Consider the following 15,589-nt stretch of genomic DNA (forward strand, 5'->3'; position numbering starts at 1 on the left):
TGTGGGGACTTCTAATCAGCACATAAGCCTATTTTCTCTGAGTCATGTTTTACCTCCACATGGAACGCCTTGTTTGGTAATTTAGTTATATTTTCATACTGTTATGTGACAACAACATGGTGTAACTTTGTTATATAATGTACTGTCAAACAGGCCTTGTCGACTTTTGTTGAAGATGTCAATAGAAACCAGGGAATGTTTGTGGAGTAAGCAAAAGCAACAGGGTATGAGATCGCAGTAAGATGAGAGAGGGAAAACAAGACATGTTACAGTGCTGGAAAAACATGCTGCCACTCCTTAAACAAATCATTTCTGCTGGTCAATAGAAATACTGGTATCTGCGCACCTTTAATGCCACGGGTAGAACAAGTAGTACTAAACGTTGGATTCTTCAGCTAAACAATCAACTGCTCTGATCACCTGAGGGCTACATGAGGGGCGGAGCTCCCAGTGATGGTGCAGAGGTAGGGTTTGGTGTTGAACTGGGAGATGATCAGCTGGATGGTGACCTGAGACGTCTCATATTGGAAAGGACTAAAAGTCACAGTGATCTTCTCCTCACCATTGGCTGGTATCACACCTGGGAGAGCAATGAGAGGACGACAGGGATGAATGGGTGTGTGCATTTGGCTTGCCTGGGTCAGTGAAACAAAGTATTTTGTTCAAAATAATGGATGAATGGTGTTGTTGTTGGGACATTGCCAGGAAAAGGCCTTTCTAAAATAAGAAACTCATTTGTATCTCTTCTCCTCATTCCAGATTTGTACCGCTGATAAAACTGCAGCCATAATTCACATCCTAAGTGCTTGGTTCCGCCACGTGTTATGATGCTTTCCAGACCATGAATACTGCTTAGTGTCAGCGTGTGGAAACTGGAGGCATCATTCAGTTTGGCAGTGACTTGTTTAATACACAACACTGGTGTGCTGTTTTGAGAAAACACAGCACCTGCTCTCCTGGTGGGTTCTATTCTTAATCTGGGAGGCTAAATGAGAACTATCAATGGAAAAACTACTTATCACAGTTATATGGGTAGCAAACAAGAAGCAGAATGCCAACATGTTCTCTTAAAGACACAAAATGTACTGTAGAAATCATGTTTCACTTGCCCATACCTGTAAGGGGATGGATGGAGAAAGCGTCATGTGGCTGAATAACATGCACCTGAAACTTAAAGTCAACAGGGCAGCTGCATCTCAGAGGAATAGCATGGCAAACACTGGAGACAGGTGGAAAAACACAGAGATGAGAGATCTGTTTTTTATTTGACACCAACAGTTGAACGGAGGCATGGTTGGCTGTATGGAAGAATACGAAGAGACAGGCGGGCCCTCGGGCAGATGGGAGGTCAAAAAACAGTCCATCACAGATCATGACACACAAGCTGTACGTCATAGACACACACACACACACCTCTGTCCAAGTGGTACGGCTGATAGGTCGATATGAGAGGGGATGTGCAGGTCATCGATGACAGGGTAAGCATGAACTGGAATTAACAGGTTCTCTTCCCCCTTGGATAGGGTGTGGATGGGTTGAACGAACAAGACAAGAGAAAACATGAGAGAGGAAATATAGATAAGACTGGACTCAAAGTAAATATGGGAGTGTATCCTCAAAACAGACAAAGCAACTATGAATAGTTACAGGTTTGCTGAGCCGTATGTCTTTCCAGTAAGTGTTAATGTCAAAGCAAAGTCCTCTGAGAATCATTTAAGATGAACACTAAACACTAAATGCTTAAAATACAAAGATTTGAGTGTAAAACAAACAGCAGTACAGTATCCACAGTGTCAGATCCTGACCTTGCAGTGAACCCGTACGCAGTCGTAGAAGTAACGCCACTCGTCAGGACAGAACCTGACCTTCACTGTGTAGGCGAGACCCGGGATGAGTCGATACTTGAAGTGAAACAGATGGTTGAGTCATCAGAAACAACCCTGATTGCAGTAATGGGCAAGTGGAGTTATTATATTACATTCAGGTCAACAATTAGCGATGAAAAAAAAAAACATACCTTTTTGATATAAGCTGTTTGGAAGTGCTTGGTTTGGGTGGGAATGATATCAATATTCATGACTTCAGATGAGATGTTGATTAGTTTCTGAGGGAAAGAGGGAGAGGAGAGAACAGGAATATTCATTTCCATCCAATCATGTGCACTTGAGGAAACCATTTCCATATTCTGGGTGTTTACATCCAGTCTACAGTGCTTCATCATTCATGTATGGGGTGAAATCAGTGCCCATTCAATGAGATCAAATTCAGCCATTTATGACGGGATGGAATTTTTACAGTTATTTCAATACTTTACTGCAATGTCTTCACCATTTCACCAAACATTGACTGAAAAAGACACAATATTGCACCCACAGAGCCCAAACAGACGCCTTGGCACAACACCAAGGTCTACTTTCTGCTTAAAGCTCTGCTGCATTGCTGCGGTGACACACAATAACTCAAGCTTGGAAAAACCTTCCCATCAAGCACACTGATAATACACTTCTAAATAACTCACAATCAGTAAATTAGCGGTCCAATGTAGGCTGTGAATGGGACAGTAAAAATGAGTGGTATTTTCCTCACCAGGATCTTTGTGTAATCCTTCCCCAGCTCAAACCCACTGAAGTGAAGCTCAGGAGGCTCCGCTTGGATCAGAGTGTTGCTCTTCAGTTTGGCATAGATTTCTATAAAGGTGCAAAAAAACAATTACTGAAGTGTAATGAGCTTTTTGCATCACAGAAAATGTACGCTTTCCAGACATTTAAAACATCAAACCCTACAGTAGGTTACTGTAAGGTTAAATAGCTGGTATCAGTACAAAAACAGCATTAACGCACTCCATCAGAGAGTTTCAGAGGTTACGCCTCATACGCACTTGATTCCAGTAGATGATTTGGAACACTGGCTCTGCTCCTGCTATCCTCCACCAGCTGGCTCAGAGGCAGAGGGGTCCCCCTCCTGAGGGGCTCTGACAGTATCTGCGGGGCAGAGAGGGCCACCTCCATCCTGGCAAAAGGTCAGTGCTGGCTGCTCATGAGAGAAATGACAGCAGGCTGGAGGACAGACAAGGAGACAGCGCTATGTTGGGAAATATTCTGATGGTAAACCTATGAATTTATAATGTGAGTACAAGAGGGGAGACAGGGAAGGACAGCGGGTTATTATGTGGACAATTTGTGGTCACTTAGGTGAATTAGCTTGCATGGAGAATCACTGTCATACAGTACATGCACTTGCAGCATCCATATCTGTAATGTGCATTAATAGAGGCTTTTTACATTTTATAACATTGCAGCCTTGTGTTAAAAATGTTCGAATTCATCCCCCCCCTCCCAATCCAACTGCACTCAACCTTATACTGCACTAAAAAAAAACCTAGCTTTTTTCCCAAATTTATTACAAAGAAAAACTGAAATATCACAATAGCGTAGGTATTCAGCACTTAAGTGAAGCCCCGTTGGCAGCGATTTCAGCCTTGAGACTTCTCGGGTGTGATGCAACAAGCCTTGCACACCTGGATTTGGGGATTTTCTCTTCTCTGAAGTTCCTCTCAACTTGTCAAGTTGGATGGGGACCATCTGTAGAGCCATTTGCAGGTCTCCAGAGACGTTTTGTGAGGTTCAAATGTGAGCTCTGGCTGTGCCACTCAAGGATATTCGCTCCTGCATAGTCCTTTCTCACAGCAGGCAACATTTTGTCACAGTAGGAAGCGCACAGGTGTTACTGATAACACTAATGATGGCTCAAGTGAACCTGAAATCAAAGCAGCTAAATGGAATTCAGTTATCATTCACCATTTACACATGTGCGTCTCCTACTGTGACTTGTTTAAACCTCTAACATAGAAAAGGCCTGTTGTCTTGGCTGTTTGCTTGGGGTCACTGTCCTGTTGGAAGGCGACCCTTTGACTCACCCTGATGTCCTGAGCGCTCTGGACCAGGTTTTCAATCGGCTTCCACCGAACCCTGACCAGTCTCCGCCCCCAGTCCCTGCCACTGCCACCAGTCAATCAACTCAATTAACCACAGGTGCTCTCCAATCAAGGTGCAGAAACATCTCGAAGACAATCAAGAGGAATGGGAGGCACCTGGCTATGTCACTCTGGGGTATTTAGTGTAGTTAAATAAAGGAAAAAATAATATAAACGATTGTAGCATCATAAAATGTGAAAAAGGTGAATGGGGTCTGACTACTTCCTGGATGCAGAAATTCCGCTGCCTGTATTCAACTACGTAATTCTAAAAGAAAAAAAAGTAATAAAAAGTAACACATTTGACATATTTACTTCGTACTAGATATAGGCAGCTGACTTTAAATTCATTTTTAAGACGACGAAGACACAGAAAGACAGTCTTCTTATTTATGTTAACAGCTGGCTCTAATTATCTTATGTGCGACTTTAGCAAGGAGGCTAACAATAGCAACACCGCTAATGCTAACCTACCTATTAGCTTAATTTGACGATGCTACCGTCACTTAATTATACGCTTCATAGCAAGTTTTATCACCTTCTCATTAAAAAAACTTATGAACAATTAAACTTCAGAACTTACTTAAGTTTTAGACAACGGGTTGTGTTTGTTGTTCAGATAAAACAGCCATATTCCTTCTTTATTCGTGGCAGAAACATTTCCTTTAATTCCAAGAGAAAGGACCCCACTCTCTAACACTGTCGTTGTCATAGTGACCCCAGTGCTCTGAAGGGGCGGGACCAACAGCCTGGGAGCGAACACGATTTGTTGGCTGAACTACGTCAATCCACCAAAATAAAACCAGAAGCTAGCCATGCCACCTTCAAAATAAAAGCACAATTACAAACACAATGCTGCGTATTGCTTGTTATGTTTTGTTTGACTGTAAATACAATTTAACTACGTTATATATATGAACACTGTCATTTAGTATGGCTCTGTTGCTACATACCAACACAGTTTTGACACAAATGCAAGATTATTGATTTTATTTTGAAGGTGACGATATGAAGTTGTAATTTTATTATAGCTGCATTGATTAGCGCTTATCAGATTGCCCTGGAGAATACAGTGCGGGCTCATCGACACTGTGAGTAGGCCTGTGTTTGATTTTCAGACCTCATATATCTGCAGCAGGGCAGGATGCTTGCTTTTCATTCTAATCTGATATGCGCCGTGAGGTTTGGACGTAGGCACCTATCTTGATGGAAAAAAGGAAGCTGTCAGACAAAATGAAAAAAGTTGGACTTATTGGAGTGCTGCTGTTACCCCAGGTGAGAAAATGCATGCATGTTTTAATTCTAATGTATATAATTTAAGAGCAAGTGTACTATCGTGTAATTATTTGCAGGCAAAGTCGTCATCAGGGTGTCATCCTCATGTTAATCTTGTCAGAGAGGAGGAAAAGTGCATGACAGATCTTTTAAAGTCACACAGAGCAACAGGTGGGTTTAATGCAGTTTCTAGATTGTGCATTTGGCACATATTGTTTTAAGTTATACTTTTAAAATTATTGAATAACAACATTTTTTAAGTGTGAAGCAGCAATCTTGATTTCTGACATGATTAAAATCTTTGAATCAAGCCCTTCTCGACCTACAGAAATTTGATGCAATGTCTTAGTGACATCTAGTGGTTATATCATTTAATGCACTCTCACTTCCAAAACTTGCATAAGGCAGAGTGTATTTATATGTAAGGGTCACGATTAATCCAAATATGGTGTTTTTGCAATATAATATTCTGCAACTAAAAAAAAAATCAGAGCCCTCAAATAAAAGGTGTTATTTCTGCTCCACTATTGAAGAAAACAATATCAGTGTGCACTGTAAGGGAATGTGGGATGACCTGAACTGCTGGCCACCTGCATCTCTTGGAGAAACTGTCTCTCAGCCATGTCCAGACTTTTTCAATTCAGAAGGTGAGACACAACACATGCACACACAATGACATGCATTTGCACTCCAAACAGACACCCATTATCTATAGTACATTTCACTGGTTAATTATTTGCCAGGCACCCGATTTGTTTGCATAAAGAACTGAGACGGTTTCCTCCTCTCAGGGGCTCTATCCAAACATTCAGCCATAAAATGCTTGAGTACATAGACATCATGTATCACCCTGGAGTGCTATGTTTATGTTGTTGAGAGATTAGGACAATAGATTTAATAATAATTTATCTTAAGAACCAGAGCACCTGAAGAGGGAAAGTAATGGTCTTGAAGCATTTCACCGTCTAATAAATTTGAGATCTACATGCTCCACATCTCCTGACCAGCAGGACAAACATCCTCATAAGACATCATTTTCAGGGTATATTTATTTGTCTGTCTGGCTCAAATGTGCTTTCAGACAACAGTAACAGATGTAGGATTTATTGCTATTCTGCAGGTAAAGTGCACCGCAACTGCACCGCCAGTGGCTGGACAGACCCGCTCGTCCCACATGAAGATGCATGCGGCTACACTTTCAATGAGACGCTCCACTTCCTTGGAGAGGTGGGTGGTAACTAACATGCATACAGTATGTGCAGATGATATCTAATATAAGGCTATAAAGCACTGAAGCACCCAATTTTGTGTCATAAAAGGACTTGACTATCCAAGTGCAGACATACGGTAACTCTTGAGGTGGCTCTGAATCATAATAGAGGTCAACTGTGTGTGACTGTAATCATTATTTATATGCATGCTTAGGTCTGTGAGCCAATGGGAAGACAGTATAGGATCCGTGTGTGATAAAGTTCCTTTTCTGCCACAAAAGTTTAAGAGCAAATAAGCTGCTACTTTTACACTTAATTAAACTCCTAATTATGGACACCCAATTCAGCCAGTGTGATTAAAAAAGATCCTGTGAGTCATTATAATGATTTTTTTCCTCAAAACAAGTAGTTAGTATCTCAAAACAATGACTTACTATCTAAAAATAAAGATTTACTACCTCAAAATAATGAGACAGTATCTCAAACTAATCTCATCATCTGAGATACTTAGTATCTCAGATGATGAGTTAGTTTCTCAAAACACTGAGTTAGTATCTCAAAACAATGCGGTAGTATCTCAAAACTAAGAGTTAGTATCTCAAAACAATGCATTGGTATCTCAAAACGCTGAGTTAGTATCTCAAAATGATGAGTAAGTATCTCAAAACAATGCATTAGTATCTCAAAACGCTGAGTTAGTATCTCAAAACAATGCGGTAGTATCTCAAAACTAAGAGTTAGTATCTCAAAACAATGCATTGGTATCTCAAAACACTGAGTTAGTATCTCAAAACAATGCGGTAGTATCTCAAAACTAAGAGTTAGTATCTCAAAACAATGCATTAGTATCTCAAAACGCTGAGTTAGTATCTCAAAATGATGAGTTAGTATCTCAAAACACTGAGTTAGTATCTCGAAACAATGCATTAGTATCTCAAAACGCTGAGTTAGTATCCCAAAATGATGAGTTAGTATCTCAAAACAATGCATTAGTATCTCAAAACGCTGAGTTAGTATCTTAAAACAATGCATTAGTATCTCAAAACGCTGAGTTAGTATCTCAAAACAATGCATTAGTATATCAAAACGCTGAGTTAGTATCTCAAAACAATGCATTAGTATCTCAAAAATCTGAGTTAGTATCTCAAAACAATGCAGTAGTATCTCAAAACTAAGAGTTAGAATCTCAAAATGATGAGTTAGTATCTGAAAAATGATAAGTTAGTATCTCAAAACGCTGAGTTACTATCTCAAAATGATGAGCTACTATCTCAAAATGATGACAAACTTACCTTAAAATAATGACATAGTATCTCAAAATGGCTTAATATCTCAAAAAAAATGACACATCTCAAAATAATGAGATAATACCTCAAAACAATGAGAAACTTTAAATTTTTTTACTTCTTTTTTTTTTTTTTACACTTATCTCGAAATATAATACAGTATCTTAAAATAATGACAAACATATCTCAAAATAATGACTTAGTATCTCAAAATGATGACAAACTTTTAAAAAATCATAACTTATTATCTCAAAGTAATGACTGCATATTTCAAAAAATAACTTCATATCTAAAATTACTAATAAAAAGTCAATATTTCAATAAAGTTTCTCATTATAAGGACTAAGAGGATTTATTCATTCATTTTAATCAGAATGAGAGGGTAAAAAAGTATCTTCTATGTAAATAATGGGCTATAGGTGAAATGAAAACCAAGGACAGTCACACGAAGAGTGAGATGTTCAAGTATTAATGAGCAAATATCACTTTATCTACAGTTTGTCATAAATACGTTCATAGCCAGCATTATAACATTAGCAAAGTGTTTATCTTTCACACTACGAGAATTAATATTCAGCTTGTATTTTACCTGATAAAAACATTACATTTATACTATTTAAAGTCTTCAGAGAACTTTTTTCGAGGTCTTGTAAAATAGAATTTCAAAATATGTCTGTATTTTAGGCTTGCCCCCTTATTATTAAAAATACTTTTGACATATTACCAAACTCTACCTCTGTGCCCTGTGGACTGCCCTCACCTCAGGCTTAATTTCAGTGCTTGAGTTTGAGCCACATCCTGGGCTGAAAAACTGGTCACAATAAGTAGCTGTTATTGTATTTAAATATTGTTGATGTTATATTGTCAAATGATGCCGTCTTGGAGGTGATAAAGTGACACTGTCTTTCCCTTGTTCAGTCCTCAGATTCCCATTTGTATTTCTCCTACGTGAAAACCATGTACACAGCTGGGTACACCCTCTCTCTCATCTCCCTCACCATCGCCGTCACCATATTCTGTCTGTTTAGGTGTGAAACTCTCTCTCTTCTTCAGCCATAAAGACTTGTGTAAACTGTATTGGTTAAACCTGCCCTGAAAACTTAACAGCCTAATTGTGAATGTTAATATTTATTTAGAAAGCTGCACTGTACCAGGAACCACATTCACATCCAGCTGTTTATCTCCTTCATCCTGAGAGCCATCTTCATCTTCATCCGAGATGCTCTGCTATTCACTAATGAAGAGATCTACCACTGTGACTACTACCCGGTATGGATGACCAGCTGATACTCACTTTAATTTACTGCATTTACAAATGAGTGTCTGATGAACACACCTTCTTTCCTGCGCCACAGGTGGCATGTAAAGTTGTGCTGATGTTTTCCAACTACTCCATCCTGGCAAACTACAGCTGGCTGCTGGCAGAGGGTCACTTCCTCTTCACGCTGGTGAGCCGCTCCTTCTTCTCCCTAAAGAAACACCTGGCCTGGTACATCGTCCTAAGTTGGGGTAAGGGAGACTTGTTATCAATTACAATGCACCTCAGCAAAGCAAATATTGACTCTGCGCCTTTTTTTTTTTAGATTCACCCATGTTTTATTTGATCACACAGGTTTACCTCTGATTGTTATTATCTCCTGGGGATGTGCCAAGTACTTTTACGAAGATGAAGGGTAAGGGGGTGAAAAAAATCTCTCTCACGCATTCATTTTTAGGTATAATATTATGTAAGTGTATGATTTTAAAATGACCTCTTATCTTATTGCCATAGCTGTTGGGAGACCAGGAGACATGAATGGATTTGGTGGATACTTCGAGTGCCAGTTCTTCTGACTATATCTGTAAAACCTATTTCTATTTTACCTAAATTTCTTTTTATTTTAAAAAAAAATAGTTTGACATTTTGGGAAATACACATATTCACCTTCTTGCCAAGGGTTAGATGAGAGGATGAATCAAGATCATCAAGATTAAACATAGAATGTATAAAATAATGGAAGTTACCTCTGTGAAGTCACCCAGTGGTTTGTGGACTCCTGTTTTGAAGTCTGAGTTTGGCATTTTGCCCTAACAGTACCTGTTAGCTTAGTTAGCGCAACACATTTGCAGTTATGGTTAATTGTGATAACGCTAATGCTAATTTTTGCTAGCTAAAACAGGCCTAAAAGAAGCCTATACTTACCAGAAAAAGTAAATATATAACTCTTTACAAGGTCTTTTAGTACAACCAAACGTGGAACCATATTTTTTTAGGCAACCAACACGTTTCAATTAACTTTCATTGACGCGAAATCACACTGAAATAGCATCAGCTACGGCTATGCGTATACTCTGTGCATGTGGGGTAAGACTAACATTGTTGCCACAGTATTAGTAGTAGACTAAAAAAGTTTTTGTACCAGGCTCGAAACATTTTAATTTTTGCTTTTGAGTTGGACATTTTAACATGGTGGTCTCGGGGGATTGACTCACTTTTAGAGCCAGCCTCAAGTGATTATTAGAGGAACTGCAGTTTTGGCACCTCCACATTGGCTTCATTTTTCATCCTTGGAGGTTGCTGCTTGGGATAAACCAAACAAGGCAAACCGTGTTCATTAGTTAGCTTTAAAAGGTGCTGCATAGGTGGCCATTTTTTTTTTACCTTTGTACAGAGACAGGCTAGCTGTTTCCACTCTCTATGCTAAGGTCAGCAAATCAGGTGCTGACGCTTTATATTCAGCACACATGTATGAAAGTGATATTAATATTCTCATCTAGCTCTCAGCAAGAAAGCAAATGAGCATATTTCCTAAATTGTCAAACTGTTTGCATTACAAAATAGTACAACAATAATGTTTTAATCCTTTCAGATGAACCTCATCTTTTTCTTGGGCATTTTGAGGATACTGGTGAGCAAACTCAGAATGCCAGATGCACAGAGGAATGAATTCAGCCAGTACAAGTGAGTAGTGATCACACTGTGCTATTGTTGCATTGTCGCACTATGTGCAGTATCTGATATGTAAAGCTGAGACCACTAGGGATTTACATATGAGAAAGGAGGGTCTTTGAGGAATGGAAATGTATTTTGCATAGCATAAGGTAATAAAGAAGGTTTCTATTTGCTTTGTTAATCAGCAGCGTAACAGTACACACACACGAAAGCATGTCAGTTTCACAGGAACAGATGCAAAAACAGGGAAATTATACAGTAGGTAAAAGCCTGGGAAACTGTTCATTGTACTATCGGTGAATAAAAATATTTTGTCTTTCAGGAGGCTGATCAAATCTACATTTTTTCTGGTGGCTCTGTTTGGTCTGCATTACATCCTGTTTGTTTTCTTACCTGTTCAAGTCAGCAGCTCAGTGTTTAAGATATGGACCTTTGCAGAGCTGGCTCTGTCTTCCACACAGGTAAATTAGGTGCATGTATGAAAAGGATAACATGCAGTGAAGTCAGAATAATGACAAATGAAACTGCACTCACTGAACTTTCTCTTCAAATCTCTAAGGGTTTTGTGGTTGCTGTGCTCTACTGCTTCATGAACGGAGAGGTAGGAGCTGGTCGGCCAATTACAGCCAAAATGCAAGTTAAAGTAAGAAGCAAATTTGGGATCTATGATTTGCATTTTTTGTCTAGGTGCAGCATGAGTTTCAGAGGAGGTGGAGGAGGTGGAGGCTGACTCAGCACCTGCCCAGTCGGCGTAGGCAGCATCACAGCTCCATCAGCCACAGCGGGTCTCCCCACACACAGGTCTCCCTGCTGCCCTGCTCCCCAGGCAATCCGACAACAGGCGGACTCCCTATGGATACTGTGGCGATGTGATTCAAGTTGGTATTGTCTCATTTTCTCGCTCCCCTCCTCCATCGGAACACAGTGGATCCTGGCTTTAGTGCTGGCAGCCAATTAGTACACAACAGTAGCTTGAGTGTTTCTTCCTGTGGTACTGTCAAGAGTTTATTTTACTAATCCCTGGAGTGTTTTTATTAGATGACATAAGGATGTAATGTGCACTGTAGAGGCCCAGCTGCCAGGCTTACTTGCTTGTAGTAATGTCTTAAATTGGCGTGGCAATGATTTGTTATGTTCAAATGTCACAGATATAAGTTGTATTGAACATTTAAACACCAATTTAAATGTTCAGTTGTTTGGAACTGCCCCCATTGTGAAAACTCCAAAAACACTTGATCCTACATTTCCCATAATGCAACTCAACATCATTTTATGAACCCTGGTAAATGCCTTTAAAATGTAGTGGCCCCAATTTAAAATGCAGGGTTTCTGTTAAAAAAACCATCACCAGGGCTGTTTTTCCAATTTTACTGATTACCTTCACAGCCACAGAAGATACTGAACAACTAAGCACTACACTTCAGCGCTACTATTGTCATTTTCAGGCCTAAAATTGGTGAAATTCCTCTTTAAACAGTAAAGGTTATCATAAAAATACCTTTTTGTATCCAACCTCTGTGAAAAAGAATTTATCTCTCTTCCGTAAAACTTCAATTAAAGGCCTAGTCCTAGTAAAACGCCCAGTCCTTTTTACTAGCCTGGTGTAGCTACACATTTTGACAAATAAAGGCCTGTCTCAATTAGAAGCCTGGTCTGGTTAGCAGTTCATATTTATAGGTTTAAATAAACAATTTATTTGACTGTATTCCCATCTTTGCTGAGCAACAGGAATTAAAGGCCTGTTGAGTTCAGTGATTTAAGCAAATAATAGCCCGGGCTACTAATTTAAGTTTTACGGCATCTATGTGTGAAATTCCTCTATGAACTCAGTAAAACCGAAATGTACAGTTAGCTAAAACTTCAGCGCTTCAAGTTAAGTTTAATGGTCAGTTTTTGTGGAACTTGATTGGTTTTGGAGCCTGTAGTTCGTGGTGCTGTTGTACTGCATCATACTGATGATTGAAGGTGTGTTTGTCATTTATATTTATACCTTGTTGGATGTTTAGCCTGCTGGAACAAGCCAAGTCCAAGGCCAAAGGAAAAGTCTTTTGAAGTCCAGTCATGTATACAGATTGTCTTTATTCACAATGATTTATGTGAAAGTGTACATTGTAGTTGCACTTTACAGAACAGTTAAACACTTTAGGAGACACATTTATTTGCTTTTTTGAGGAGAGTTGTGAGGTCAATATGAATCTAGAGCCTGCAGGAGATTTGTTCAGCTCAGCACACAGGGTGGAGGCAGAAGGAAACAGGTGTTTTACCTTGACAGGCTGCATGTTTCCGTCTGCTTCCACTTTTTATACTAACTGAGGGCAGTGGCGTGCTGGCTCTCACTTCACAGATATATAGAGATGTTTTCAGCAAGAACGCAAATTGTGCATTTCCCAAAATGTTGCTCTTCCTTTAAACACTTCTGTTTTAATCAATGTCAAGTACCACAAAGTACTCCAAACTGCAGCACTCAATAGCATTTGATCCAACACCGTCTTACATGGTATCACAGTGCCAAAGAGTGCAGCAGCGTGTAAAGTCAGGTCTAAATGGTATCCAAATTTTTTAGTTTGTATTAAGAACAAAATGAGAAATGTGAGGTTTAAAGTGCAACACACTGTAAGAATCAGTCATAGAGTATAAAGTTACATACATTGACATGAACTTTGTATCTTTGTAATATGACCTTGTCTGTGTTTGTTACATTAACTGCTTGTCTGCTTTTTATGTTCATGTTTCCTGTGTTTGATAAGCCAAAAACAAATTTCCACTTTTGTGGACAATAAATATATAGTCCCTTTTAATCTATCCCGTATATTACTTTCAGCTCCTCCACCAAATTAACATAGGCGTCCATTGCTTCTTCTTTGGACAGACCTGTTGGTTAAAAACAGAAACAAGCAAACCAGTTGGTTTTTGCAGGAAGATTTGGTTTTTATATTTTGCATATGCTCTCTCATGGTATTTTTGAAAGAAAAGTTTTATAAACCTGACCTTTCTTTAGTGTCCATGCATCCCATTTCGCTTGACCAGCAATGTCAAACATCCCTGGACGGTCTGTGGACACAAAAGCAACCATCAGTAACTGAAACAAAATCTGCCTGAAGCATCAAAAGGAAACAAACTGCAGAGAAATTGCGACATGGGTGTTAAACTATTATCATTATCACATTCTACAACTGATTCCAGTATTTTTAGAGTTAATATATTGAAATTTGACAAGTTTTAGACAAACAAATAAATGAATAAATGTTCTGCTGGGAAACCTTGGGTCCTGACATTCATGTGGGTTGCACCTGAGGCACAAAGCGCCATTGCAGACCAAGTCCTCACGGCAGCCGCACTCCCTGATGGCAGTAACCCCCCAGCAGGACAATGCACCCTCCCACACCGCAAACACTGCTCAGGAATGGCTCGAGGAATGTGTCACAGAGCTCAAGGCATCAACCTGGCTTCCACATTACCCAGATCCAAACCTGATTAACCATCTGTGGTGTGTGCCAGTATCCCACCTTGCATCCTGCCAAACACCAGGGAGACCTCAGCTTAGATTGGACTTGGCTCTGACTGATTAAGACACGGACACGGGACCTCTGAGGTATTAGTACGTCCCACAGATGCTCCATCGGATGGGGATCTGGGTAATATGACAGCCAGTACGACACCTTACACTCCCGAGCAGTTTTTGCGGTGTGGCATGGCACATTGTCCTGCTGGGTAGGGTTACTGCTATCAGGGAGTGCATTAGGTGGCATCCACATGAGTGCTAAGATAAAAGGTTTCCCAGTCGTACACTTTTTCAAAGCCTTAAGTCAAAGATATAAAACTTTTTTATGCACTCAACTGATACATATTTCTCTCAAATTTTAGCCACAAATTAGTTATGTGTTCGTGAGCTCTTGTCCATTTTCAAGATTATCTATCCACCTGACAGGTGTGGCTTATCAAGATGCTGACTGAACAGCATGACTATGACACAGATGTGCCTTGGGATGGTCAAAACAAAAGGCCAGGGTGGGGCTAAGAACAAAAAAGATTATGTCACAAACCTGTTTTTTTTTTTGTTTTTTTTTAAGTCTTGAATGGCAGCATCAAGTTTGCTGTTTGCTCATCCAGCCATGAATGTTGAATGTTACAGATAAATCCTTCTCTGAATCTAAGTTTGTAGGCGCTTTATAATCCTCTTTCTGAAAATTCATGTTAGTAATTTTGTCATTTCTTTTTCTTCCCTTTAAATAACACACTCTATGTATCAACTATGAGATCTTTCAGACACCTGACCCATCAGACCTCATTCTTTCTCCTCCTTTACATATTTACAGCACACCTCAGAGCACATCCCAACAGTCTTTTTCAGTGTTTCCCTATAAAATTGCAATGTTTAACACCTTAACAAAAAGGTAGAGACTCACTTGAGATATTATCACCAACTGTGGCCTGCTTGTATAAGCCGTATAGTTGGCCGAGGTATTTGTTGTTTGGTCTTTGTTTGAGCTTTGTCGCATCGACTGCTGCTGTTTTAAAGGTTTTCTGGTAGAATGAAAGAAAGATATGAATGAAAGTTGACACAAGCTGGTGCAGACATCTTCTTCAAAGCTCTTAACAGCCACACTTTTAAGTTTGTAATTGTTCTTGTTCAGTCACTGAGTAGAGGGATTCCTGCTGTAACATCCTCCCCCTATGAATCTGGATAAGTAAACATACCTGAGATAACTTAATCGTACAATAAATCTTTGTAACATTGTAGGAAAGGCTTAAATTCAGAAGAGATTCTTACCTCCATGACTGCTGTGGGAAACTGACGCACTTTGCTGCTGCTGCTGCTGCTGCTGCTGCTGCTGCACCTTACTCGTCAAACTTGTCCTGCGATAATGTCTTTTTGTCATTGTTTGGTTTCGCTGGAGACAATAAAGTGGGA

The 15,589-nt window shown here is 39.6% G+C and overlaps 3 protein-coding genes across 9 annotated transcripts in view; 1 reads left to right on the plus strand and 2 right to left on the minus strand.

Annotated features, from left to right (window-relative positions):
• cfap221 (cilia and flagella associated protein 221) overlaps nucleotides 1-9,193 on the minus strand; it is a 22,709-nt gene extending 13,516 nt beyond the window's left edge. For 2 of the 5 annotated variants that reach the window (XM_049569771.1, XM_049569766.1), the window contains exons 1-8: nucleotides 4,557-4,700; nucleotides 2,879-3,056; nucleotides 2,587-2,687; nucleotides 2,018-2,104; nucleotides 1,806-1,901; nucleotides 1,414-1,514; nucleotides 1,116-1,219; nucleotides 421-580 (exon numbers count right to left, since the gene is read on the minus strand). In XM_049569771.1, coding sequence (XP_049425728.1) covers nucleotides 421-580; nucleotides 1,116-1,219; nucleotides 1,414-1,514; nucleotides 1,806-1,901; nucleotides 2,018-2,104; nucleotides 2,587-2,687; nucleotides 2,879-3,008 — 779 coding nt within the window. In that variant the 5' untranslated portion in view covers nucleotides 3,009-3,056; nucleotides 4,557-4,700. Of the gene's footprint in view, nucleotides 1-420; nucleotides 581-1,115; nucleotides 1,220-1,413; nucleotides 1,515-1,805; nucleotides 1,902-2,017; nucleotides 2,105-2,586; nucleotides 2,688-2,878; nucleotides 3,057-3,517; nucleotides 3,839-3,916; nucleotides 3,983-4,556; nucleotides 4,701-9,081 lie in introns of those variants that run through there. The other 3 variants (XM_049569769.1, XM_049569768.1, XM_049569767.1) reach the window with 3 other exon arrangements.
• On the plus strand, nucleotides 5,043-12,961 carry LOC125884679 (secretin receptor). The gene is made up of 13 exons (XM_049569774.1): nucleotides 5,043-5,248; nucleotides 5,326-5,419; nucleotides 5,782-5,895; nucleotides 6,369-6,475; nucleotides 8,664-8,773; nucleotides 8,882-9,014; nucleotides 9,101-9,254; nucleotides 9,358-9,418; nucleotides 9,517-9,586; nucleotides 10,595-10,686; nucleotides 11,000-11,138; nucleotides 11,237-11,278; nucleotides 11,365-12,961. The coding sequence occupies exons 1-13, from the start codon at nucleotides 5,180-5,182 to the stop codon at nucleotides 11,548-11,550; spliced, it is 1,371 nt and encodes a 456-aa protein (XP_049425731.1). The 5' UTR covers nucleotides 5,043-5,179; the 3' UTR covers nucleotides 11,551-12,961.
• LOC125884680 (acyl-CoA-binding protein homolog 1-like) lies at nucleotides 12,737-15,556 on the minus strand. Of its 3 annotated transcripts, none has more exons than XM_049569776.1 (5): nucleotides 15,449-15,550; nucleotides 15,316-15,357; nucleotides 15,084-15,201; nucleotides 13,666-13,728; nucleotides 12,737-13,548 (listed from the first exon to the last, which is right to left on the minus strand). In XM_049569776.1, exons 1-5 carry the CDS (start codon nucleotides 15,452-15,454, stop codon nucleotides 13,472-13,474), a joined length of 306 nt encoding a protein of 101 aa, XP_049425733.1. In that variant the 5' UTR covers nucleotides 15,455-15,550; the 3' UTR covers nucleotides 12,737-13,471. The 3 variants fall into 3 exon arrangements, with proteins under 3 accessions (XP_049425733.1, XP_049425732.1, XP_049425734.1); XM_049569775.1 differs by having other exon boundaries at nucleotides 15,316-15,375; nucleotides 15,449-15,534; XM_049569777.1 differs by lacking the exon at nucleotides 15,316-15,357 and having other exon boundaries at nucleotides 15,449-15,556.
• Nucleotides 15,557-15,589: the final 33 nt, after the last annotated feature.

Source organism: Epinephelus fuscoguttatus, linkage group LG24 (genome assembly GCF_011397635.1).
Source record: "Epinephelus fuscoguttatus linkage group LG24, E.fuscoguttatus.final_Chr_v1".
Taxonomy (NCBI): domain Eukaryota; kingdom Metazoa; phylum Chordata; class Actinopteri; order Perciformes; family Serranidae; genus Epinephelus; species Epinephelus fuscoguttatus.

What these genes read in the sequence shown, in the direction of transcription:
- LOC125884679 (XM_049569774.1), top strand. Translation starts at nt 5,180, where the DNA reads ATGGAAAAAAGGAAGCTGTCAGACAAAATGAAAAAAGTTGGACTTATT. An exon ending in ACCACTGTGACTACTACCCG is followed by an intron (nt 9,015 to 9,100) that starts GTATGGATGACC and finishes CCTGCGCCACAG; the next exon opens with GTGGCATGTAAAGTTGTGCT. An exon ending in TACTTTTACGAAGATGAAGG is followed by an intron (nt 9,419 to 9,516) that starts GTAAGGGGGTGA and finishes TTATTGCCATAG; the next exon opens with CTGTTGGGAGACCAGGAGAC.
- LOC125884680 (XM_049569775.1), bottom strand. An exon ending in AGTTGGTGATAATATCTCAA is followed by an intron (nt 13,729 to 15,083) that starts GTGAGTCTCTAC and finishes TTGTGTCCACAG; the next exon opens with ACCGTCCAGGGATGTTTGAC. An exon ending in TGCATGGACACTAAAGAAAG is followed by an intron (nt 13,549 to 13,665) that starts GTCAGGTTTATA and finishes TTTAACCAACAG; the next exon opens with GTCTGTCCAAAGAAGAAGCA.